This window comes from Curcuma longa, chromosome 3 (genome assembly GCF_044706935.1).
Source record: "Curcuma longa cultivar G26 ecotype Majalengka, Jawa Barat chromosome 3, ITB_CL_G26_1.1, whole genome shotgun sequence".
In the NCBI taxonomy this organism is placed as follows: Eukaryota; Viridiplantae; Streptophyta; class Magnoliopsida; order Zingiberales; family Zingiberaceae; genus Curcuma; species Curcuma longa.
In genome coordinates, this window is record NC_133863.1 from 5,852,836 (window position 1) to 5,879,115 (window position 26,280).

Consider the following 26,280-nt stretch of genomic DNA (forward strand, 5'->3'; position numbering starts at 1 on the left):
TTTTTTTAAATTTTTATTTATTTAAATCATAAATATTAGTAATAAATTTTATATTGAGATTTAATAAGTTATACATATTTTTTTCCACTTATAAATTTATTTTAAAAATAAAAATATTTTTATAATTTTAAATACTTTGCTTCTCACCCCCATCCCACCCCGTCCCAGCGTTAGTATCATCCTTTCCCTTGTCACTGTGCGTTCTAGGGTTTAGGTTTCTTTCATATCGACGCCCGCCCACATCGGAAACTCCATCCAAGCATCGCGATGGCCGTGGCGGTGGCTTCTGCAACTGGGATTTCGCCGGATCTGTACCCCGGAGAGGAAGATCTGCCCTACGAGGAGGAGATCCTCCGCAACCCCTTCGGTCTGAAGCTATGGTGGCGCTACCTCATCGCTCGCGCCTCCTCGCCCTTCCGGCGACGTGCCGTCATATACGAACGCGCGCTCAAGGCCTTACCTGGAAGCTACAAACTGTGGCATGCGTACCTCCGCGAGCGCCTCGAAGCCGTCCGCGGCCGCCCCATCAACGACCCGGCCTTCGAGTCTCTTAACAACACCTTTGAGCGGGCGCTCGTGACGATGCACAAGATGCCCCGTATCTGGCTCATGTACCTCACCTCCCTCTCCGAGCAGCGGCTCCTCACCCGCGCTCGTCGGACGTTCGATCGTGCCTTCCGCTCCCTCCCTGTCACCCAGCACGATCGCATCTGGGAGCCCTACCTCACCCTTGTCTCCCTCCCCGGTGTTCCCGTGGAGACCTCCCTACGCGTCTTCCGCCGGTACCTCTTGTTCGATCCTTCACATATCGAACAGTTCATCAATTTTCTTAAAGCCTCAAAGCGCTGGCAGGAAGCCGCAGAGCGTCTTGCTGGTGTACTGAATGACAACAGCTTCCATTCCATCAAGGGTAAGACACGACATCAGCTGTGGCTGGAACTTTGCGACATCCTCACTCACCATGCCACTGAGGTGTCTGGCCTTAATGTTGACGCCATAATACGCGGTGGCATCCGGCGTTACACGGATGAGGTTGGGCGACTATGGACGTCCCTTGCGGATTACTATGTCCGCAGGGGATTGTATGAGAAGGCGAGGGACATCTTTGAGGAGGGCATTCAGACTGTGACAACAGTTAGGGATTTCAGTGTGGTCTTTGAAAGTTATGCACAGTTTGAACAGAGCGCCCTTGAAGCAAAGATGGAGACAGCTGAGGAGGAGGAGGATGAGGATGCGGAAGGGGAGGAAGATGAAAGGAAGGATGCTTTATCAAAGCTGAGCAAGAAGTTCCTCCATGGATTTTGGTTAAATGATGACAATGATACAGATTTAAGGATGGAGAGGTTTGAGAATCTTCTCTCCCGTCGGCCAGAGCTCCTTAACAGTGTGCTCTTACGACAAAATCCTCACAATGTGGAACAGTGGCATAGGCAAGTTGGCTATATAGCAATTTGTTCTTCTTTTGATTATTATTTAGATCAAATAATGCATTTGGCTTCATGAATCTTTTTATTTATTTATTTTTTTGTTGAACAGGCGAGTTAAAATTTTTGAGAATGATCCAGCAAAACAGGTTTTCACTTACATAGAGGCAGTGAGAACAATTGATCCGATGAAGGCAGTGGGGAAGCCTCACACACTTTGGGTTGCCTTTGCCCGATTATATGAGAGCCACAATGATCTCAAGAATGCCAGGGATATTTTTGAGAAGGCTGTCAATGTCAATTACAAGGCAGTGGACCATCTAGCAACTGTCTGGTGTGAATATGCTGAAATGGAGCTGAGACACAAGGGCTTTGGAACAGCCATTGAGCTAATGCGGAAGGCCACTGCAGAGCCCTCGGTTGAAGTCAAACGCAGAGGTACTAAATTTGTTTAGTTTTTGCCATTTTGTGTCCCATAATAGTCCTGTTAGAATGGAGAATTATCTTTATTTACATTACCTACTAGACCATGAAACACTTGTGCTTGGATTTGTGTTGGAAACATTATAATTTTATTATGCTTATCAAAAATTTGCAATTACATGAGACAATCAGCCTAGTAATGACAGATTCCTAATGGAGACAGGTCACCAGTGGGCCAACATCAACAGATGAAGTTAAAGTTATTGGATCATTATCTAATAATCCCATGTAAGCTGGAAAATATGTAAAAATGTGTAATTTTATCACTACCAAAACTGTTGTGATAAGGTATTAAGTTTTTCTTCTCCTTTTTTTTTTATTGCTTATCACTTATCTTCAAATCCAGATAACTTTAGAATCTAGATGAAACTTGGGAAACAAACCTTTATCTGTCTTGGACTAAGATACCTTAAGAAATCAAGCTAAAACAAGATCCATCAGCATTGTGCTCATTTTTGAAGTTGTTTTCTACCTGTGTCATGATTGTATTTTAACATGATAATATTGCTAGCCCACAAATGAACCAAAAGGATGCTAATTGGTTTTCAACACATTGTCTTTTTGCAGTTGCTGCCGATGGTAATGAGCCTGTGCAGATGAAGCTACACAAATCCTTGAGGTTGTGGAGCTTTTATGTGGATTTGGAGGAGAGCCTTGGGACGTTGGAGTCGACACGAGTAGTTTATGAGCGTATACTTGATCTGCGAATAGCGACTCCTCAAATTATCTTAAATTATGCATTCTTTCTTGAGGTAAGAAACAAGTGAGATTCTCAGTGTGATGTTTTGCTTCTTGTTGATGAAAATTCTTTGATTCTCAAATTTGTTTTTCTTTGACCTTCCAGGAGAACAAATACTTTGAAGATGCATTCAAGGTTTATGAGAGAGGTGTGAAGATATTTAAGTACCCACATGTTAAAGATATATGGGTCACCTACCTCTCCAAGTTTGTTAAGAGATATGGAAAGACAAAGTTGGAGCGTGTAAGAGAGTTGTTTGAACATGCTATTGAGCAGGTATTGACCAAGTTTTAACTGTAGGCTTTTGATGGATTCACTTCGCGTGTGCATGTTTAGTTATATGCCAACATGAGATCAATAAGTTTTATGTTAGTTTGGCTAATTAACTCTCATTGTTTATGATGAATTAAATCAGGATGTTTTCTATCAATTGCTCTAAAAGGATGATAGTGGATGAATAGTATGTTGGTTTCTTGGCTTGGGTTTGAAATCATCTTTTGACTCCGGTTCTCTGATTTTACATGTTTTATGATTTGTTTTTGTAAAGCTGCAATTAGCGAGTCTTTGCTAGTTTGTTTTCAGTTACTTATAACAACTAATGTAGTATATATTCTGTGTTTGGGTGTGGGCTTGGAGTTGTTGGATGGTTGAACCATTGAGGTTCCAAAACATCAGTTCTCCATTTTGTCTCTGGCAAATAGAAAAAGTACAATCCTGATATGAATGATGCATCAAAGTCATTAACTCTATCGTTCTACTATTCTACGTCAGCTTTATTTTCCTTCATTGCAGTACTCAGTTTAGGAAACTTTGCTCAGTCCAACATTTTACATTTACTGTCTATGAGAACATAGTTCACAATTGGATACTGATTATGTTTGATTAATATTTAGTCATGTGATATCAGTCTACTCCAATATTAGCCCTTTACAAACTTTTTTCCCCACTAGAATCAACTTCTTCAGATTAAGCTACTGGTATGACTGTATTGATTCTTTGGGGGGGGGGGGGGGGGGGGGGGGGGGGATGAATATAGTTCCATTGCCTTAACAGTAGAGGCTAATTAATGAGTTTCTATGTCATTGTCAGGCACCTGAAAATGAGGTGAAGCCAATATTCCTTCAATATGCAAAACTGGAGGAAGAATATGGTCTTGCGAAGCGTGCAATGAAGGTCTATGATCAAGCGGTGAAGACTGTCCCTGACAGTGAGAAATTGAGCATGTATGAGATTTATATAGCTAGAGCAGCTTCAATATTTGGTGTTCCAAAAACTAGGGAGATATATGAGGTTGGTTTTTCTTTTTTTCTTTTTTTGTCTCTTCCTGTTGAATCTTAACAAGATTTATCTGCAGATGTTAATTGAGGCATCCAATCTGAGATATTGGTCAATTCTTGCTTTGTTATCATTGTTGCTTTCTAGGAGCATAAATAATTCATGGCTCATAAGTTAAGGACTTCCTAAATGCAGAATAATTTTTGAATCCAAAGGTAATATCTTTGATTGAGAACTAACACATTATCGAGCAAGGGTACTTCTAACAGTGCAATATAGGAGCTGGTTGATAACCTACCTATTACAGCTCAAATTTTTTGGTATCCCTACACTTTAGCTTGGATATACTTAACTAACCTAATTAACATAGGTTATATTATAATGTTAATATTATAGTATGTGATAATGTTAATTGAGGATATTTTTGTGTTGTGTTTAAAATAGATCTTTTAATTTGTACTGTCTTCTTATTCAATACCTATATATATATATATATATATATTTGCATCTTTGCTTAACTTCATATTGTTTCTTCAGCAAGCCATTGAATCTGGTCTACGTGATAATGATGCCAAGAAAATGTGCTTGAAGTATGCTGAATTGGAAAAGAACCTTGGAGAAATAGATCGTGCACGAGCCATCTATGTTTTTGCATCAGAGTTTGCAGATCCACGTTCAGATCCAGATTTCTGGAAAAAATGGAAAGATTTTGAGATTCAGCACGGTAATGAGGACACATTCAGGGAAATGCTTCGTATAGGTCGTAGTGTTTCTGCGAGATACAGCCAGGTAACTTCCAACTTCTGTTGTTGAGGCTGAGCTGGTTGATATTTAGCTTATACGGTTTCTGACTTAACACTTGTCTCTGACAGACACACGTCATCCTGCCGGAGTACTTGATGCAAAAAGATCAAAAAATGAATTTGGAGGAAGCTGTGGACACACTGAAGCGTGCAGGGGTCCCAGAGGATGAAATGGCTGCTTTAGAAAGGCAGTTGGCTCCTGCAACTAGCAATTTACCTTCTAAGGATGGTACCCGGACAGTGAGCTTTGTCAGTGCTGGGTCTGAATCACAGTCAGATGGTATTAGGCAATCGACTGCAAACAACGAAGATATTGAGTTACCTGAGGAGAGTGATTCAGATGACGAGAAAATTGAAATTTCTCAGAAGGATGTTCCTGCTTCTGTGTTTGGAGATTTGGCAAACAAGCGTGCCTTGGATGCTGACCACAAAGCTGATGCTAAAGATAACACAAACAATCCTCATCTAGGAGCACTTGAGCGAATCAAGAGGCAACGGCAACAATGATGCCACATCACAAATGTTACTGGTTTCAGATTGTATTTCCTGAAATTCCTAAATCTCGTGAGTTATTGCAATTGTTGCCATTACCTGAATCGAAGTTGTCTATTTCATTATCTTGTTTGGTGGTTTAACAGTCCACTAGACATCATATACCTCTGTCCTCTCTTGTCCTTGCATGAAGTGCTAATACTTTCTTCAATGACTGCTGAGTGTTGCTACTATCTGTTTGCTCTGCCCGTCCATGTACTACGATTTTGACCTTAACCTGAAATTTCTTGACATGATCTCTTAGGCATTTTATACATATCCTTTTAACTTTGTTTCAATGCATGTGTAAAAATTGATATTGTACTGCGTGATCTCTCTCTTGGTTAACTGTCACAGTCATTCATATTCAGATCGATGAGTCCTGCTCCTTGTGATGATCATATTGTATGCCTGGTTCTCTTAGTTGAACAGTGGGAGAACGCTCGAGAGCTTTCACCTTCAGCATAAATTCTCAAGTATAGGGTGAGGTATGTTTTTTTTTTTCTTTTTTCTTTTTTTGGCAGTGTATGACATAGATGCTTTTGAGATCATGGTACTTAGACATATTTTGGTTATAATCATTTAGTTTTAAGTCATAGTCATTCAATTCATTCATCTATCTTAATCCATATCAAGCAAAATTGCTTAAGAGGCTATTTTATTAAATACATAACAGTGAACATTTAGGTATTATGCTTTCTGAATCTTTTTACTCCATTGTTACTATCTGTCTATCCAAAAATCTAAGGGAATAATTATAAAGTTGTTCTTTCAAATGCTGATGTGCTGCAGGACTCTGCTGTTCCATGGATCGATCTGCTTTTCTTCCTTGGCTGAGTCCTGTTCCATAGATCGATCTGCTTTTCTTCCTTGGCTTGATCGAGGAATTCCTTCCAAGAGCTTACAATTCCATTGAATAATATCAGGGGAATCTGCCTGTCGGCAAGTTGTATATGTTAATTAGTTTCAATTTTTAAAAAATAATTTTAAGTGACAGTAGAATAACATCTAGCAACTGGCACTGATGGCTAGTATTTTTGGTAGTTTTTACTACTGTATTTGGGAATTGGTGGCGATTGTTAGTATTTTATTTTTATAGTTTTGGTACTGTATTCGGAGAATATTAGGTAAATGCTGGTGCTATTTATTAGGTGCATAAATTACAGAGCGGGACCTTGTTTTGTCACTACAAGAACTACTACTATGAGTTTGTATTATTGTTTTGCATATAGTAGTGTTATTTATTTATTTATATTTATAATTTAGATATTCAGTTATTCCATGTTGGGAAGCGACAAAACCCTGGCACTCATTTTCTACTCTTGTTCAGTAGAGTTATTCCATGTTGTTTCTTTCATGTAATCTTCGGTCACTGATTCATCCATCTCCAATTCATTGGTTAGAGGGCCTTGAGGATCTCCAAACAGGGAGAATAGATATCTAACAGATGAGTGAAATGAAGTTTCACTGTGGTCTGAAATTATGAGAATAGAAGCACATGTCTCCTAGGTTGTTCAACGACGAGTTGAATCGGATATGATTCTACAGGTACGGTCTTTGCTTTTGACAGTGTGTGTGAGCACAGCTAAACTGAATGGTTTTGCACTTGAATGTCAGCTAAACTGAAACCCCAATTTGATACTTGTAGCCTTGAATGGCTTTGCATCTCCTTGACTAACAGCTTCGGCAACATCCTTCTCCCAGAACTCCCGAAAACTCAGTTCTTCCAATAAGGATTTATCCTGTGTGAATAACACAAGCCATTGGAAATTTTATTCGTGTTAAAGAAAGAAAAAAAACCCTACACATTCAGAAACAAAAATCAGAAGCATCAGAAAAGTAATATGTTTGGTACAATTTCATGCAGTTGATTAGATGATACGAATTTAAGCAGTTGCATAGTGGGAAAGTCTGAAAAATCATTCCATACTGTTAACCCTAATTATGGAAGCATACCATACTGTTAACCCTAATTATGGATAAAGCCAAATACTTGATGGTGAGATGCCAATATTTCCCTAAATTATGTTCCCTTCTCTCTCCTTTATGGTCCACAGATCGAAATACAGTCAAGGGCCCTTTTGATTTTTTTAAAGAGATGCTCACCTTTTTAACTTCTTTTTTTTTTTAAAAAAAAATCTAGTCATCTGACAATTCAATAAATTTGAGGCGCCCTTTTTTTATTTCCCCTTTAATAAATTGGTGTGAGTGATTGTTTTCAAGATCCAATGTTGGGCCTTGTGCTATCTCGTGGGGTGGGGTTGTAAGTTGATGTAGCCTAGGATATATATATATATATATCCTTCCACAAAACATGTATATTAATATAACTTAATTAGATATCTTTAATCACCAATTTAAAAGCTATGCAGTATTAAACTGACTTTTTAATTGAGTTTTCAAGTAGCATTAGTTTTATATTTTTTGTATTAATTTTTTTTTAAATAATTCAAGTGTCCGTCTGGGGCTCAGGACGGTCTTTCCCTCAGGTGCCGAAGCATCGCGCAGCTTTGCTGTGATTTCAGACTTCCTTTTTGCAATATTTGCTTCCGGAGAGTAATTCTGAAGCTCGTATCGCCCACTCAAAGGCAGCAACGATCACCTCTAGGTCCACTTTATTTGGAGGTAATCAAATCTCTTATACATGCTACTTTGCTATATTAATCCTTATATTTTGCCATCGATCAATAGTTAGATCTACTACATGACGTGTGTCCTTGATGAATGATGAGTGCTGTTTTTGTTTTGTTTTTGCAGCTCTTTTGGCTTGCAGATCTGAAAGAAGAGCAAGGATCTGCCGCTGCTCTCTTCTACAATCAAATGGCGGTGTCACTAACAGTGGGGGGATGGTTCGCGCAGGCCTTCATCCAGACCTTGATCGATAAGGCCAGCGACAAAGCCATCCGACTGTTTGCCGAGCGCCAGGGTTTCGCAGAGGACATGGATAAGCTGCGCATCTCGCTGCGGGAGACTCAAATCATCCTTGACGTGGTGCAGACTAGTCGGAGCGACAACTCCGAGTGGAAGACATTGATGCAGGAACTCAAGGATACTGCTTATGATGCTGAAGACTTGATAGATGAGTTCCAATACCATGTCCTCAGGCAGAAGATCAAAGGCGAAGAAGAGGACAAGGCAAGTGGCTCCAGTGCTGGCCTTCCAAACATTTTTTCTTCTGCAAGAAAATTGTTTTTTGGTTCTTCTCATTCCTTGGAGGAAGATGATATAAGAGCTAGAGTGAGGGAGATTCAAGGAAGGCTGGAGAGAATTGCTAATAGTGCGAAGGACATCATGAAAGTGTTACCGCCAAATGATAGAGGGAAGCAACCTGAGGTGAAGTTTCAGGCCAGAGAATCATGCTCTTCCCCGGTGACGGACATATTGTTTGGCAGAGAGAAAGAACTGAATCAAGTGGTAGATTGGTTGTTGGGGTCAGCTAATCAGGTGGAACCTGCATCCGGATTTGTCAACGATACCTTCTCCGTCTTGCCCATTGTCGGAATAGGAGGCGCTGGAAAGACTACTCTAGCTCAGTATGTGCACAAAGACAACAGAGTTCAGGATCATTTTCACCTCAAGATTTGGGTCTGTGTGTCTGACAATTTCACCGTGCAGGGACTCACTAAATCTATAATACAGTCAGTAACTCCACAAAAACAATATGATAATATGGGGTTGGAACCTCTTCGAAAAATACTCCATGAGCATATTGCGAAAAAGAAGTTTCTGCTTTTTCTGGACGACGTGTGGAGCGATAACAAGAGTATCTGGGAGAAATTCTGTGCACTACTCAAAGTGGGAGCTCACGGTAGCAAAATCATTGTTACAACTCGAGATATGAAAGTTGCTAATATGGTTAGCCTGGTGGAACCAATCTCGCTCCATGGTTTAAACGAAGAAACCTTTTGGCAATTGTTCAAGAAATGCTCATTTGGCACACTCAACCCTGAAGACTATCCAGAGCTTGAAGACATTGGTAGAAAGATCGCTCGCAAGTTGAAGGGCTCACCATTAGCTGCAAAGACACTTGGCAGTGTTCTGCAATCAGATTTGTGCGGGCAACACTGGGCCACCATAATGGAGAGCGACATATGGAAAGTAAAACAAGATGAAGATGGAATTATGCCAGCCCTGCATTTAAGTTATCAATATCTTAATGAAAATCTGAAGCAGTGTTTTGCTTTTTGCTCGTTGTTTCCTAAAGACAACGAATTCGATAAAGATGAGTTGGTTCGAATGTGGATGGCCGAAGGCTTCATCGAAGATAAAAACACAAAGAGGATGGAAGATGTTGGAAGCGACTATTTTCTTGAGTTTGTTAACAGGTCTTTCTTTCAAAAATCCGAATTTGGTGGATTTGTGATGCATGACCTTATACATGATTTAGCTGAGATGATTTCTGCGGAAGAGACATGTAGGATTGAAAATAACAGACAAACAAAGCTGTTTTCCACAACTCGGCATCTACGAGTAGCAGAAGGAAAATTGCCGTTGGAGTTCTCTGGATACGACAAGTTGCGCACCTTGATGTTGACAAAAACTTCACCTCCCGATAGCCTCTTTGAAAAACTAAGAAGCATTCGCGTTCTGGATGTAAGTTATTGTGGCCTGCAGGAGTTATCTGAACATATTGGTAAATTGATTCACCTCCGTTACCTTGATATATCCTTCAATTTTGCAATTAAAATTTTGCCCGACTCATTATGCGACCTTTATAATCTGCAAACACTGAAGGTAAAACATTGTGATAAACTAGAGTCTATACCACAAGAATTGAGTAAGTTGGTCAATTTGAGACACATTGATGCAGATGAAAAGTTTTTGGTGATGATAAAGGATGTACGGAGACTAACTAATCTTCAAGAATTGCCAACATTTAGTGTTGGAAAGGACGATGGACTCAAGCTTGGACAACTAAAGGATATGACACAGCTTCATGGAACACTTTGTATTCACAATCTTGAGAATGTTGTTGATAGCAAAGAAGCAAAGCGGGCTGAGTTAAAGAACAAAGCCCACCTAAAAGAATTGAAGTTGAAATGGAATGATGAGAAGGATGCCAAGTTGGAAGAGGAAGTAATTGAAGGTCTGCAGCCACACGAATCACTCAAAATATTGACAATTAGAGGGTACAATGGAGGTAGGTCGCCTAGTTGGTTGATGCCAAAAGTTCTATCCAATTTGGAAAAACTAGAATTAGAAGACTGCAAGGGATGGGATGACGTTCTGCCATTTATTGGTCAACGTTTGCATCTAATTGAACTTCGCTTGGAGAACATGCCTGCTTTGAAACAACTGAGTCATGAATTTGAAGGCAAGTGTTTTCCAAAGTTGGAAGTGCTTGAGTTATACTATTTGCCGGCATTGGAAGAGTGGTCCTGGACTGAGGGCAAAGATCTATTTCCCTGCCTGCGTGAACTTTGTGTCAGAGATTGTCCCAAACTAAAGAGATTACCTCCCTTCCCTCCTTCCTTAGAAATATTGGCAATAGAAGACTGTCCCGAGCTCATATTAAATAGCAACATGGAAGGTGGCTCCCATTTACCGCCCTCACTCAAGGAATTGGAATTGAGCGACTGTGGCGAATATGCAGAACTTTTGCCTGACTGCTTGCACAATCTTTGTTTAGTTACTCGATTGAAAATAAGCCATTGTCCACACATAACGTCTATTCCTCCTGTACAATTGGTAAAACTGCAATATTTGTGCATCTCTAACTGTGATGAGTTGAGACGGATGGAGTGCTTAGGACTCCTTAAATCCCTCAAGGAATTGAAGATCGTAGGATGTCCTAAGCTGGTTCAGTTGGATGTAGAAGATGAGCAAGCAGGGAGCTTGTCATCTCTGCGTAAATTATGCGTGGACAACACTGCTCTGCTTAAAATGTTTCCTCTGAGAAACTCACTGTCATTCATCACAGAACTTGAAATTGAATCATGTTCTGAGGAGGTGATAGTTGAGGAGGAGATATTGATGCAAAGCCTCACTGCTGTTACATCTCTAAGCTTCTTGGGTTGCAAGAAACTACAATCTCTGCCGACAGAGCTGCTGCATTGCCTTCCCTTTCTCAAAAAACTATATATATCGGACTGTCCACAGATTCAAGCGATGCCAGAGCCAGGGTTTCCCGTGTCACTAGATTTTGTCTATTGCTCAGGCGATGTTCATCCGACGCTGAAGGAGCAGTCAGAAAAGTTCATGGAGATGAGGAGAGTAAGTACCCTTGCCGCTTGTTATTTTCATGTATAGAGAGCTTTTATTTTGCATTCCTTGTATCGTATTTTTAGTTAATCTTCGCGATGGAAGAATCATAGTCTCTCTTTTCACGTATATACGATTCATCAACTTTTTCTTTGCGAGACAATTTTTTTCTTCTTCTTTGTGTCCTAAAGCTCCTAAATGTCTTTGCTTCTTTTTTTTTAGATCTTTGATAATTAGCATTATTTACATTGCTGATCATTCTTTATTTGAGGGTCTCTAATTGCAATTTATATGATGCAGTTCAATGTCAGCTTTATAGTGATTCCAGGTTTTTATATATTCCCCTTAGGCTGAAAAGAAAATTTTTATAAGACTTGTGTTAACAGAAAGCAACACATACAAGAAAAGGCAAATGATTCTCAACATGCTCGATATCTATGTGTCTCCATCTTTAGGAAGCATACTGTTAACCCTAATTGTGCATAAAGCCAAATACTTGAATCTTGATGATAGCGAGGAGAAGACCGAGCGGTGAGATGCCAATATTTCCCTAATTATGTTCCCTTCTTTCTCCTTTATGGTCCACAGATCGAAAAACAGTCAAGGGCCCTTTTGATTTTTCATTTTTTTTGTTTTTTAAAGAGCTGCTCACCTTTTTAACTTTTTTTTTTTTTTAATATAGTCATCTGACAATTCAATAAATTTGAGGCACCCTTTTTTTATTTCCCCTTTAATAAATTGGTGTTTTCTAGATCCAATGTTGGGCCTGTTGCTGCCTGGTGGCGTCGTACGTTGATGTAGCCTATCATTTTAGAGGTATGAATTTCTTTAATGTTTTGAGTTTCCACATGTATATTAAAATAACTTAATTAGCTATCTTTCATCACCAATTTAAAAGCTATGCAGTATTAAACTAAATTTTTAATTGAGTTTTATAGTTTTTGTATTAATATTTTTTTTAATAATTCAAGTGTCCGTCCGTCATGTGCCGAAGCATCGCCCAGAACTTTGCTTTGAACTCCGACTTCCTTTTTGCAATATTGGCTTCCGGAGACTATTCTGAAGCATCGCATCGCCCACTCAAAGGCAGCAACCATCACCACTAGGTCCACTTTATTTGGAGGTAATCAACTCTCTTATACATAGTACTTTGCTATATTAATCCTTATATTTTGCCATCGATCAGTAGTTCGATCTACTACACGACCTGTGTCCTTGATGATTGCTGGCTTTGTTTTGTTGTTGCAGCTCTTTTGGCTTGCAGATCTGAAAGAAGGGCAAGGATCTGTCGCTGCTCTCTTCTACAATCAATGGCGGTGTCACTAACAGTCGGGGGATGGTTCGCGCAGGCCTTCATCCAGACCTTGATCGATAAGGCCAGCAACAAAGCCATCCGACTGTTTGCCGAGCGCCAGGGTTTCACGGAGGACATGGATAAGCTACGTATCTCGCTGCGGGAGACTCAAATCATCCTTGACGTGGTGCAGACTAGTCGGAGCATCGATAAGAAAGAGCCAACGTATATACGGGTTCATCGACCTCTACGATTGAGATTATTGATAAGAAAGATAATTAATCCGTGACCTCCTGACATCGTTGCCACGGTTAGATTACAGTGCTATGCCTTGATATACAGATCACTCGAATTGGATAGTCAAAACTCTAAATTTTGTCTTTTAACTTTTTCTTTTATTTATTTTAAAATTTAAAATTAATTTAGATTTTATTTTATATTACTTTTTTTCCAAGATGCGAGTCTAGAATTTATCTTTTTAGTTTTTTTATATTTTTTAAATCAATATATTTTAGAATATTATTTTTGATATTCTTCTCTTGTATTGCATGTAATTTACACGGTTAACTTACGAAGGCAAGGTTGAAATTGGGATGAGAACCTGGACGGTTCAATTAATTATCACAACAAGGATCTGATTCTTCAAGGGCATTCTATGCATAAGACAAGCGATAAAAGCATCTGTTGGAGTTTGCTGATAATAATATTCAAGTGACAGCTTGTTCTTATGGCGAATCACTTATTATGGGAACAATACTTATTGTTTCATCGATGTGTATTTCTTTAATTTTCACTGTATTTGTATGAACTTGCTAAATAAATATTATGACATATTAATTTGTCGTTTTGACATTTGAATATTCTGTATTATCGAATTTGTGGCTTTTATATTTAAATGTGGAACTTATTTAATAATTATGTTGAACTTTCTACTTACTCCTAGGCTTTGTGGTAGACTTTCACTTACAGTTTGTTAAAAAATAAATAAAGATACTTGAGAATAATAGCTTCTTTGTAATATTCATCGTTTCAATATATTAATTGATTATTTTTTTTTGAAATAAAAAAATTTAATCTGTACGAGATTTTCTTCTTATCATTTCGAGTTAACAAGCTCGGCAAGTTTCAAATACACTGTTAAATCCTGTGACACTTGATACGCATATTGGTGTTACAGGCAAACTTAATTCTTTGTATAAACATGTCAAAACACCTTAATTGATTGCAGAGTATCGTTTCACCGACACTTTCATGATCTGTAAAGGTCCACTAGCTCTTGACCTATTGCGACCTCTAATATTGGTGATAAAAATATATTATTGTTGTTATATTCTTATACACATTGTTTCAGAGCATATTGATAAGTTTGAAAGATCTCATTATCATTAATATGTTGCTCAAATTGGTACATGAAATTTGCATGGTGTCTAAGTTTCGCCTGACTAATCTTATAGGAGCTCGGCTCTCCCCTTAGTTCACCCATCGGATACATCTGGAAATGACAGCACCTAACCAGATCATTTTCCATTGTATTACTGTTTGGATAAATGCATAAGCAAACAAAGAAAGGTGACTCACTGATATTACTGAATGATACACACACATACACAAAAAGCCTTCATCCATTCATTGTATGGAGAGATGGCATCTGCATTTATCATCATCATCTCCACTTGGTCAGTGATGGCGAGCTTTGAATTTTGCATTATGAAGTTACAGAGCTGAAGCAGATCTAGTTACACCTGTTATATCAATACTATTATATATATGAGGATGCCAACTAGCTTAATTGGTAAGCACTACCCAGAGCATGGGCTCAAAATCCACCTTTGTCAAAGATTGCTAGCTATTGCACATGTATGAAAACCTACATGAAAGAAAATTGGGGTTTTCTGTCACTTGTTTTCACTTTTGCTTGTTCCTTTGTGATACTTAGATGACCAGGGTTTAACATGGACCCATGTTTGTGACCTTATATGGTTAGGGTGTGGTTAAACCTCAGTCGAAGGCATTCAAGTGGGATCTCTATAGAAGGTATCCAAAGTATAGTCAAAACATCTTAACTACCCACGCACTCATGGTTAGTTACTTAACTGTGTGGTAAAATTTTGAGGACAAAAAGACCTGGAAATATACATAAACAAGCTGAGACAAGACTGCAAATGCTATCTATCAGGCAGATCTTTCCTTGTAAGAAGCTGTAAGATACAGTTTCACTCCACTAAGAAGAATTTTTTCGGATCCAGAGAATACTAAAAAACAGTTTCCTTGTAGTAAACTGTAAATCATCCCTACTTTGGCTAAAACAAAAAGGTAAGGCATGCAGAGCAATCAATATCTTTGGCATTATGACAGTTCTTGAAAGAGAGGTGGTCCTCCAGCATAATTATGATACAAACAGAGAAGAGGACACCATAATGGCAATTCTTGAACAATAAAACCTTGCGTGAGGGACCATTGGGAAAGGAGTGCCCTTTTAATCCTACTTTGCTATTCCAACCAAAAAAAAGGCATCATGCCCTACATAATTTATTGAAAAATTTCACCATCAAATTTGAGACTAGCAAATATTGCAAGAGTATATTTTCGTACCAGAATCACAAAAGAGTTCTTAAGAGAATTGGTTCATCTCCTTGCTTAGTGCATCGGTGACAAGAGATATGTACGTGCTAACCAGCCTCAATTATAAGTCACCAACCGTGTAATAGCCAAAATTATGATTTGAGAGGGTATCTAATTATAATTAGCCTTGCCCAAAAGATATTAAATAAGAATTGAAAGTAACATTTTCTTTTCTTTTCTTTCTCTCATTTACACTTCTATAAATCATTCATCCTCTCATTGTCTACCTTCTACCTTGGTTTTGAGAATGGAAAGGCAGGGTAAGAATACTTGGCATGTTAAGGTGCCACACCATGATCCTGGAGCAATCAGCAGGAATTCCCTTCAACTTAGTCTCATCTTCAAGAATGACTTCATGCACAAACTTGATTGAATCCTGAAATCACCATCGCCAACAAGGCTTAAATGAAGAGGCTTTATAAAGAAAATGTGGTGGTGGGTAATGAATGGGCAAACCACCACCAGTTACTACTAGGGCATTAATACCATGTTGCCAATCAGAATTAGGTGAGGGAGAAACATCTGGTAAACATATTGCATGGGCTAATAATTGAAACAACTGTTGCCAATTAGGTGGTTGATAACCTTTCTTATAGTATAAATAAATAACCCTAAGGCCACCAGATTTCACATCAAGAAAGCATCTAATACATGTGTCACTTGCACTACAATTGATAGATAAGTCACAACGAAAGAAAAATGAAAGAGACAAGCAATGCATGAGTTAACACATGATCTTACTAGCTAATCACTGATTATGCTTCACATTTCATTTTAAGAAAGAGTTCATGTAGAATTAGAAATATATTTCACCGAGACCAAAGATTGAAGATAAAAAAATTCTTCAAAAGAAAACTATGTTCACAAAAATGGCAAGTAGAAGTTAGATTTGCTTTGAAGTCTTTTATGTCACTTAGTGTTTGATAGTTTTAATAAGAAAATGCTGAAAGCAAACCTGTGATGTGTCAGGCAATGAAGTAGGGCGCCCCCACCTCTCAGGATCCCACAATATTGAGCTATTGAATGCAAAGCCAGAAATATTTATTTTGGGGGGTTTATGGCTCCTGTCAGTACTACTGAGCAGCAACTTATTGTCATTGTTCAACTCCTTCAAGATCCATTCTTGTACCTTTGATGAGTTACAAACTGGACCATCCACGACCACCCTTTTCCTGTTTGTAGATACCATTGCTACTGGCCAAGCCCCAAAAACCCTAGAATTTTGAATGAGAGGCATTAACAATATTTAAGTCGTTGCTTGAGAAAGCGAAAATAGGACAACACAGTACAACAGTTGGTGTTATATGCTATGGTCAAGTAGCATGAATGAATAATCAGAATAGTTTGGCATCAGTAGCAAAACTGTGACCGCTCTTTGACCATGCGATATGCATATTAAATTGGGATAATTGAGTTTTTTCACAACCTCTACTGGAGTTTGAAAATAATTACATGAGAGCCGACATAGAACCGAAAATGACAGGGAAGATAAATAAACACCAGAGATCTTAAGTTGACACATTAAATTCACTGAAAAAGGTACGATCCAATTTGTGTATGTCGGTAATTAACAAATAAGATCCTAAAAAGTAGAGGAATGAACAGACATTAGCCATGTTTATGTCAGGTAAAACTACAAGTTCTGTAGCTTGCAAACCAGGTAATGTACAACAAAGATGCATGCGCAAGACATGAAGTGAGGGGCAAGAAACACAGGTACGGGTCTGCTGAAAAGAAAAAGGTTTTCTTGGTACGGACTGATTAGTTTATAGAAACGGCATCACCTTTGCAAAGTGTAGGGGCAACTTTTGCATCTTTAATTCTACAATATCTGTTTTTATTGGTTATGAACAATTCAATGATCAAAATTCATCCGATCTATTAACCGATCAGCAATTTCTTGTTATTATAAGAGAGAAGAAAAAATAAATCTTTTTAAGAGCCAGGATTGAGAATCTTTATTTCAATACCAGCAAAGGGCCAAGCAAAGGTATTACACCTAATAATCAATCGAAGAGAGCATATTTTTCCTTACTCGCGATGCACACTGCACACGCTGAAAATTAAACATTTTGAGGCATATTTGCAAGCTTAACGCCTCGAAGAGAAAAAGATGAAAGAAAATAAAAACAGAGAAGAGCATCAAATTCGAAGATCTGGTTAGTTACCTATTTAGATCATGTCAATGTTCCAATGTTGCATGGCCAACCATTCAATTAAGAGACGAAAGGGCAAAAAAATCGATTTTCGGTTGAAAAAGGTCAAAGACTGTGGAAAGGAGCAAGACTTTTGCCTTTTCACTTTCCTTTGCAAAGTGACGGAGATGGGAAATCTCTATGAATTGGATAAGGATTGGAGTTGCAGAGATGCTATATTGATTGAAACTTTTAATTTCGAAAACAGATGGCAGGAGAAAAAAAGAAGGCAAAACGGGCGTACTCGATATGCCTTATCTCCTCGAAGAATTGTAGGTCGTAGACGTTGGAAGCGGCAGCGAAGTGAATGATCCCAGTGAGTCGGTGGTACTCGACGTGACTGAGGGCGACGTTCCGCTGGTGGTCGGCCTCAGCCTCCGGGTCGGTAAAGTTCTCCTTAAAGGTCAAGTGCCTGTACATGACACCGGTGTTCCGCAGCATAGCTGCTGTGGCACCAGCATCCTCGCTCGCCTGAACGACGATCCACAGCAGCGGCGGCGGCACCAGTCGTAGGGTGTGCGCCAGCCGCCGCAAGAACGCACCTTGGAACCGGTCATCGCGTCGCGTCGTCGTGACCAGGATCAACAGCCGCTCGCGCGGTGGAGGCGCCACCGCGGTTGCCCCGCGGGCGCCGCTCCCCTCGTGGGGCGGCGGCGGGTCGACGTCGTTGTCGGCGGGAACAGGCACAGATCTGGAGATCTCAGAGAGGGACCTGTTGGCGGTCGACCCGGCAGGCTCGACAACCTGACCCGAGGCCTTCAAGGGGGCAGCCGGGACGACGACGACAACGGGCGGGCGCTCGGCGGCGCCGACGGAGAAGATATTAGCTGCGCTCGGCGGCGCGAAGCCAGTGAAGAATCCGGTGACGAAGCAGAGCGCGAAATGGAGGAGCGCCTTCTTCCAAAGCTGGATCCTCTTCTTAGATCGATCCAGCGAGCCCATCTCCCTCGCCGAAGACGCGCGGACGGAGAACCCGAATCAATTCTACAAATCCCACCGACAAACACAATAAAACAATAAAAACCACCACAAAGGCCGGAAACAAACACAGCGCTAAGACAGAGCTACCGACCAGGTGCTCGACGGAATGTCTGAGAGAGAATGAATGCCAAGCCTACCGCGCGAATGCCTCAGAAGCTCAAAGTTGCTTGAAGCCAAAGAAAGAGGAGGGAGGGGCTCGTGGCATCGATGGCCTTGGAGTGGAGAAACCCACCACCTAATGGTTTGGCTTGACCATGGAGGAGGTGAGGGGGTGAGGCAAGTAAAGGAGGGGCTTGATTCCCGACGAAATTTGGTATGCGAACATCAACGAAGGCAGGTCAAAGTACAGCAATTGGGCATGTTTGCTGGTGGATGAGGAATACGACGGGATGACGCAGACTTCGACTTCTCTTCTCTAACTGAACTGTTTTCCATGATCGTGTCAAAGCTTGTTCAACTGTTAACTTGTATCGACGTTGAAAATAGAACTGTGACAACGAAATTAACATGGAACATGATATTTTACGTCTCTGGGATCTTCAATTACATTAGCAAAGTATCTTTTACGTTGTCAATTCCAATCATTCTAACTTATTTACAAACTTCAATATGCATAATTAAATTAAATTTTGTCCCTGTCATGCCAGCTGCCGCAATTTGTGGATGTTGGTATCTGAACTAAATGCCAATAGCGTAGCCGCCTGGTCCATGATGCGATACTGTGATTCCACTGCGTCCACAACCGAATTAGGCACGTTAATTGCCCTACGGGATACGGTGCAGGATGATTGATGGATTCTTTAAATTGACATAATTTAATTTTTTATTAGAACATACATATTTTTTATTTAGCAAAAAAAAAATGATGAGAAATAGTATAAAGTATAGTTACGTGAATGAATCGAGTTACCATGTGATAAAACGATCTTATTGTGATTCACAATTTTAATACTTGATGGAATATAACGTTTTATAGTGATGAATCGATTGTGAAGATATGACCTTCAACATGAATATTTCTTTAATTTATTTTAATGGGCAATGAAAAATTTTCGAATTAAAAATCTAGATAAAAACAAATAGGCACGTGAATTGAATTAGCGTGCAGACTTGATTGACCAACCTTTTACTCAATAATAATAATAATTTCTATTAAAGGAGCTTTCAAATAATCATTTAGCTAATTTTATTATATATTAGAGTAGTAAATAAGTGTAATGATTAGGGATGATAATGGATTAGATATATTCTATGATAATAATTTTTTCCATCTAATTTATTATTTTTAATAAAAGTATATTAAAATTAATATAATATTATATATATAATTTAATAAAAATATAATAAAGTTAGGATATATTATTTAATTGAGTATTGTAAGTTAAGTATGAGTAATTTTATTAGATTCGTCTATGTATCCTAATTTAAATTTTTTCATATTTAATTATTTAATTGAATTTAAAAAATTCCTTCGTGTCTTTTTTATTCGGGTTGGAGAAAATTATCATCAATTTAATTACTGTAGAAAAATTTGCTGCAATGTTCAACCAGTCCGCGCCCTAATTATAAACCAGACTCGCGAGAACCTTCTATTTCCGGTAAAAACATATACGGCCAACATTTGCCTCTTTTATCGCTATTTTCAGGCCCACAGCGAAGCGCCCCCGTTAATCCATCGACGACACATTTATAGATTTCTCGCGATCTCTTGCCCCCTTCGCGCGCGCTCCTTCTCCTCTCGCGCACGCCCCTCCGCTTGCTCTCGTCTCACCAGTCGCTGCCACAGCGAGAGATGGAGGGAAACCTGCTGTCGCCGCACATCCGCTCCACCAGCGACATTGGCATCTACCCGCAATGGGTCATCTCCAGCAGCGGCAGTGGCCGCTCCTCCTCCTCCTCCACCTCCACCGCTTCTTCCGCCTGCTGGAAGCGCGTTGTCATTGTCGGCGGCGGCATCGCCGGCTCCCTCGTCGCCAAGTCGCTCCAGTTCCTCGCCGACGTCGTCCTCATCGACCAGTACGTACTCGTAACGCGCTCTTGTTTTTCTTTCTGCATGAAGCGTCGATCTTTGGATGTTGATATCAGAGATTTCATCCGTGCGTTTGATTCGATTGAGAAAACAAGTTGGAGACGACGACGACGTCTTTATCCATGTAACCTTCTCGTGCTTGAAATGCGAATTGTTTATTAAACAGGAAGGAGTACTTCGAGATATCATGGGCCACCATGCGGTCGATGGTGGACCCCGCGTTCGCCGACAAGGCCGTCGTCAACCACGTCGACTACCTTGTCAACGCCAAGGTCGTCGTCGGCTCCGCCGTCGACATCACCGACACAGAAGTTATCACCTCCGACGGCCGCCAGTTCCCCTACGACTACCTCGTCATCGCCACCGGCCACTCCGTCTCCTGGCCGCAGAGCCGTAGGGAACGAATCGACAAGTTCAGAGAGGCCCACGCCAAGATGAAGTACTCGAGCTCCGTTCTCATCATTGGCGGCGGGCCGAGCGGCGTCGAGCTCGCCTCCGACATCGCGGCCTCCTACCCGGAGAAGAAGGTGACGCTGGTCCACAGCGGACCGAGGCTGCTGGGGTTCATAGGCTCTAAGGCCGGCAGCAAGGCGCTGGAATGGTTGCGATCCAAGAATGTGGACGTGCTCTTGGAGCAGACCATCGATTTGGACACGTTGCAGGCGGACAAAGGGGTCTACATCACGTCGGCAGGAGAGGCGATCGCCGCCGACGTGCACTACCTCTGCGTGAGAAGGCCGCTGGGCTCGGCGTGGCTCAAGGAGTCGGTGGTGAAAGACTGCTTGGACAAGTACGGGCAGCTCATGGTGGACGAGCACCTACGAGTCAAGGGCTTCAACAACGTCTTCGCCATCGGCGACATCATCGACGTTCCGGTAAGCACCGGTCATGGCGTAGACAAGATAAAATTACCCCTTTTTTCTTCGAAAAGTTGAAAATTTTGATCTAAATCTATCAATTTTAGTTGTTTGACTCAAGTTTATGTGCTGGACAGGAGCGAAAACAGGGGGTGTTGGCGCAGAGGCACGCGATGATCGTGTCGAAGAACTTGAAAGCGCTGCTAAAGGAGGCGAACGGGGGGAAGGAAGCGAAGCTGGGGAAGTACAGGCCATCCATGTCGATCGCGATGGTGTCGTTGGGGAAGAAGGACGCGGTGGCGCAGCTGCCGTTCACGACCATGACAGGGTTCCTCCCAGGGTTGATCAAGAACAGAGAGTTATTCTTGAAGAAGACGAGGAAGATGCTGGGGTTGGATCACGGATATACCTTCTTGTGATGTTGGGCGGTTGCAAATCTTGCCTCCTGTCAACTTTTGCAATTTGGATTTCCGTTCATAAAGAATTGTGAATTTTATACGTAGGGAAAGTTATTATTATTCTGGAGATGGACATGTCAGATAAATTAAAAATTAGTCGGATGAGATTATATATATATAAATATATCGATTAATCTCAATTAAACGCTTATTTATTTTTTATTCATTCATAAATAAAATATTCCCTAGCGGCGTGGAAAACAAATTTGCCAGCTGGCACGATGACTGGTGTATTTGTCCGTTTAAAGACTACGCCACTTGTCTTCGTGGAAGCAGCCCACTCTCCTCTGTTTGCACTTAAACGAGTACAACGTGTGAACTATGATTGACAACAAACAAGTTGTTAGGTAGCCACTTGACTAAAGCCAGAAATTACTTCGTCGGTTCAAATAAAAATAAATAAAAAATTAATGTTATTTTTTAACAAATTAATATAAATCGATAAAAGAATATTAAATAATGTTATTTGTCAGTAAGGAACTTGTCTTTGATTCGTCGGTTCAATGGGAACCAACCGGAAACGAACCAAGCAAAATCGACCGGTCCGATATCTAAAACACTGCGACGCGTTAGACGTCGGCGTGCGTAAAAGCCCACTTTCCTACGTAGCTGCTTCCTAATTCACATATGAAACAGTCAATGATTTGGTTCACATGGATTTATATTAATATATATTTGGAATAAATATAATCCATTTAATTAATCTAATATCACATGTAACGCACTAATTGTTGTTTAATTGTCTAGTTGGTCATTAAGAGTAAGTATGATAATTTTTTTAAAAACATCCAATTATGTAATTTTGTAATCCGATTAATTTTTAAAGATGAACTATCTCACGAATTGCCTATCAAATAAATTTGAAAAGCACAGATAGACGATAAAGAAGACCCAACTTCATTGGTGATTTGAATTCCGTGGACATTTTTGTTTGAACCGTCACTACATACATGAGAATGAGCCTCGCTTTACCACCGCATCGTGCCGGCGGCTGATAAAATTCTTCTCCATTATTTCATTAGTTGGCTCGATGAGCAAAAGAGTTCCAGTGGTAAAAACAATAATTTTCAAGGTTTAATATGTAAAGTGGGTAAAGTAGTGGTCCTTTTGTCTTTTGACCCTTCGCCCTCTGTAATAAAATTGGGAGCTAAAATTGGGAGCTACAAGGCATTCCCTCTCCACCTCGTGTTCTGCTCCATTCTCCGATATCCATTCCTTCCTCTCTTTTTTTGTTTTTTCCATCCTTCTGCGTCCCAGATCCGATCGGATCATCGGTTTTTCTCGCTCCAGGAGCATAGGCGGGGATCGAGCGACGAGCGATCTGATCCGAGGACTTCGGTCCCCGCTCCCTCGATCTGCGCATCCCCGCGTAGATCCGGAGGCGATGAGCGGTAAGGCGGCAGCGGCGGCGGCGGCGGCGATGTCGCCGGCGCTGGCGAACGGACGGTTCTTCACCGTCGGGCTCGTCACCGCGTGGTACTCCTCCAACATCGGAGTGCTCCTCCTCAACAAGTACCTGCTCAGCAACTATGGCTTCAAGTACCCGATCTTCCTCACCATGTGCCACATGACGGCCTGTTCCCTCCTCAGCTACGTCGCCATCGCGTGGCTCAAGATCGTGCCGATGCAGACCATACGGTCGCGCGTCCAGTTCCTCAAGATCGCTGCCCTCAGCCTTGTCTTCTGCGGCTCGGTGGTCAGCGGGAACGTGTCGCTCCGGTACCTTCCCGTCTCGTTCAACCAGGCCGTCGGCGCCACCACGCCTTTCTTCACCGCCATCTTCGCTTACCTTATGACCCTCCGGCGGGAGTCGTGGTTAACCTACATTACCCTCGTGCCCGTGGTTACCGGTGTCATTATCGCAAGCGGGGTGATTTTTTTGTTTCCTTGCTATCAGTTCAATTTTATAGCAAATCTATACGCATATAGATGCACACAAGATATTTTGCATATACACGATAATACTTGTAATTCATCTGAGAGATGCCCACGGCCCCCAGGTATTCTTCATTCATGTTTTTCTAGATAACATGTCTGCTAGCAGATGCTTAAGATCTTACAAATCATTGCTCATATCAATTATGAGCAAATCTGGCATGTCTGTGTTAGAATTTAGATTTTGAATTTGATGCATGAGTCACCTCCTTGTAAGAGTGATTTAGTTCATTTTCGAATGTCCTATAGGCGCTTGATAAGTTAATGGTTGATCGTTTCTTTGCTTAGTTCATTTCTCTTCTTTTAGTTCCTTGATTTGGCTTCCTCTGTCAAATAGTTGTTACAATGTTGTCATCTGACTATTTCTCACATGGTTGACTAGTAGACTTGCATATTGATAGAATAGTTTGTTCTGGCCCTACTATGTTGTTGTTGCATGACCATGTATTATTTGGTTGCCTACGTTTTGCTGTTCAAAGTTGACTGTCTCTGTGATTGAAAGGTGCTTTGTTATGCTTTGAATTTTATTCTGTATTCTAATAGGACTTTTAGGCGCAAAAGTTATCTTAAACATGTGTGTGGATGTCAATGTTGACACTTCTATGTTCAACGTTGTAGGGGGAGCCAAGCTTTCATTTGTTTGGTTTTATTATGTGTATTGGAGCTACTGCTGCTAGAGCACTTAAGTCAGTATTGCAGGGAATTTTGATGTCCTCTGAAGGGTGAGTGATCAATTCCCTTGAAAATTTAGAACAAAAAAAAAGGGATATGTCCTTAACCATTTGCTTCTTCTCTTGTTCAGGGAGAAGTTAAACTCTATGAATCTCCTTCTATACATGGCTCCAATCGCTGTTGTTTTTCTACTTCCTGCAACAATTATAATGGAGGAAAATGTGATTGGTATAACATTGGCACTTGCTAGACAAGACTTCAAGATTATATGGTATCTCTTGTTCAACTCTTCTTTGGCCTACTTTGTGAACTTGACCAATTTCTTGGTCACCAAACATACAAGTGCTTTGACCCTTCAGGTACGCTTTGTTTGAGTATTTTGGTGCTTACTGTATTTCATACTCAGTTCATGAAAATTAAATTATTTATTCATATAATGTATTGTATAGCTAGAAAATATAGTTTGATTAGAGTGGAATGTGTAAGTGCCTATGGGGTATAGGGGAGACTAAAGTTAGTCATTGCAATTAAAGTTGATTTGATCGGTTTCAACAAATTAGTATGTTGTAGGGATATAGCCTTGTATAATCTCAAAGTGGAGACAATTTATGTAACGGACGCCAAATATTTGGGACAATTCTGGCGTTATGATATTGATGATAATATATCTAAATCGTCTCAAATTTTTAGACGGGTGACTTTTCAATCAATTTTTATAGTTGCTACTTTAGTAAATCTTATATATGGTGTTTTTTCTGTTATTATTTACAAATTTATGTTAGAATAGTACCAATATAAGTAATCAAAGTAAATTAATTCGAATGCCTACCAATTGGATCAGTCAAGAGAGGTTAATGTGGCAATTTTTATTGATTTACCAACTGAAGCAAGATAATATTAATGTTTAACCTATTTCTTTGGAAACTTCAAAAATCCAGATTGATCATTTTATTAGTTATAATTGATTCTGAGCCAATGAGCCAAACGTGCAGGCTAAAAAATTGAGTAATCACCTGACATCTAGCAATACACATTTAGCTGGGATAGGAGACTTGTTTTGAGGTAGTATAAATGTCACAAAAATCCAATGTATTGCGAGGCAATAAGAGTGATTATACTGTATTTGCCTTAATGATACATTTAGTTTTGTTACAGCCATCACAAATTATATTAGCGTATTTGTCTGATTTGGCTGAAATGTAATCAGCATAGATTGAATAACCGTGATGCATCGTCACAACTATAATTTCAACAGGGTTCTGAGTTGCATAATAATGTTGTTGCATTTTTTTTTTTCCTGTTAAGGTTCTCGGAAACGCAAAGGGAGCTGTCGCTGTGGTCATCTCAATCTTAATATTCAGGAACCCAGTCTCTGTTACAGGAATGGCTGGTTACTCGTTGACTGTCATCGGTGTAATTCTCTACAGCGAGTCGAAGAAGCGTAACAAGGGAAGTTAATCCCAGAAGCCACTAGCCTATCCTCACTCAGTCACCAGTACTTATGCCTCATAAGGTACTGGGTGCCAATAGCCTCATAAAACGCCCTATCAACTTAGGGAATTAATATAATTGAAGTCTCTCTGTACCATTAGTTAGCCAAATAGTGTGCTCAGAGGAAGAGAATTTGTTTGTTAGATGCACCATTTACACTTTACATTAAGTCGGTAAGCATCTGGGCCTTCATTATCTTGTTATACACAAACAATTATACAGTCTAAATTCTTTGTAAGAGTATTCCTCAATCTATTATAAATTCCAATGCGATCATACCACCGATCTAA

The 26,280-nt window shown here is 40.2% G+C and overlaps 5 protein-coding genes across 7 annotated transcripts; 4 read left to right on the forward strand and 1 right to left on the reverse strand.

Moving 5' to 3' along the window:
• Positions 1–202: 202 nt before the first annotated feature.
• On the forward strand, positions 203–6,441 carry LOC141824830 (uncharacterized). 3 transcript variants are annotated; one of them, XR_012601462.1, is made up of 9 exons: positions 203–1,430; positions 1,537–1,862; positions 2,475–2,659; positions 2,752–2,922; positions 3,736–3,936; positions 4,459–4,710; positions 4,794–5,288; positions 5,613–5,743; positions 6,048–6,441. XR_012601462.1 is itself a non-coding variant. In XM_074712162.1 (7 exons), the coding sequence occupies exons 1-7, from the start codon at positions 268–270 to the stop codon at positions 5,229–5,231; spliced, it is 2,736 nt and encodes a 911-aa protein (XP_074568263.1). In that variant the 5' UTR covers positions 203–267; the 3' UTR covers positions 5,232–5,378. The 3 variants fall into 3 exon arrangements, 1 of the variants encoding a protein (XP_074568263.1); XR_012601463.1 differs by having other exon boundaries at positions 5,627–5,743; XM_074712162.1 differs by lacking the exons at positions 5,613–5,743; positions 6,048–6,441 and having other exon boundaries at positions 4,794–5,378.
• A 1,634-nt stretch (positions 6,442–8,075) lies between these two features.
• Positions 8,076–11,630, forward strand: LOC141825723 (putative disease resistance protein RGA1). The gene has a single exon (XM_074713109.1). It carries the CDS (start codon positions 8,076–8,078, stop codon positions 11,502–11,504), a length of 3,429 nt encoding a protein of 1,142 aa, XP_074569210.1. The 3' UTR covers positions 11,505–11,630.
• A 3,753-nt stretch (positions 11,631–15,383) lies between these two features.
• Positions 15,384–18,831, reverse strand: LOC141823978 (beta-1,4-xylosyltransferase IRX9-like). The gene is made up of 4 exons (XM_074711193.1): positions 18,640–18,831; positions 17,812–18,551; positions 16,328–16,586; positions 15,384–15,748 (listed from the first exon to the last, which is right to left on the reverse strand). Exons 2-4 carry the CDS (start codon positions 18,507–18,509, stop codon positions 15,596–15,598), a joined length of 1,110 nt encoding a protein of 369 aa, XP_074567294.1. The 5' UTR covers positions 18,510–18,551; positions 18,640–18,831; the 3' UTR covers positions 15,384–15,595.
• Positions 18,832–20,340: 1,509 nt separating this feature from the next.
• LOC141823140 (uncharacterized) lies at positions 20,341–21,978 on the forward strand. Its single transcript, XM_074710403.1, has 3 exons — positions 20,341–20,564; positions 20,744–21,452; positions 21,572–21,978. The coding sequence occupies exons 1-3, from the start codon at positions 20,341–20,343 to the stop codon at positions 21,851–21,853; spliced, it is 1,215 nt and encodes a 404-aa protein (XP_074566504.1). The 3' UTR covers positions 21,854–21,978.
• Positions 21,979–23,082: 1,104 nt separating this feature from the next.
• Positions 23,083–26,266, forward strand: LOC141823486 (putative sugar phosphate/phosphate translocator At3g11320). The gene is made up of 4 exons (XM_074710770.1): positions 23,083–23,762; positions 24,446–24,549; positions 24,630–24,858; positions 25,805–26,266. The coding sequence occupies exons 1-4, from the start codon at positions 23,277–23,279 to the stop codon at positions 25,955–25,957; spliced, it is 972 nt and encodes a 323-aa protein (XP_074566871.1). The 5' UTR covers positions 23,083–23,276; the 3' UTR covers positions 25,958–26,266.
• Positions 26,267–26,280: the final 14 nt, after the last annotated feature.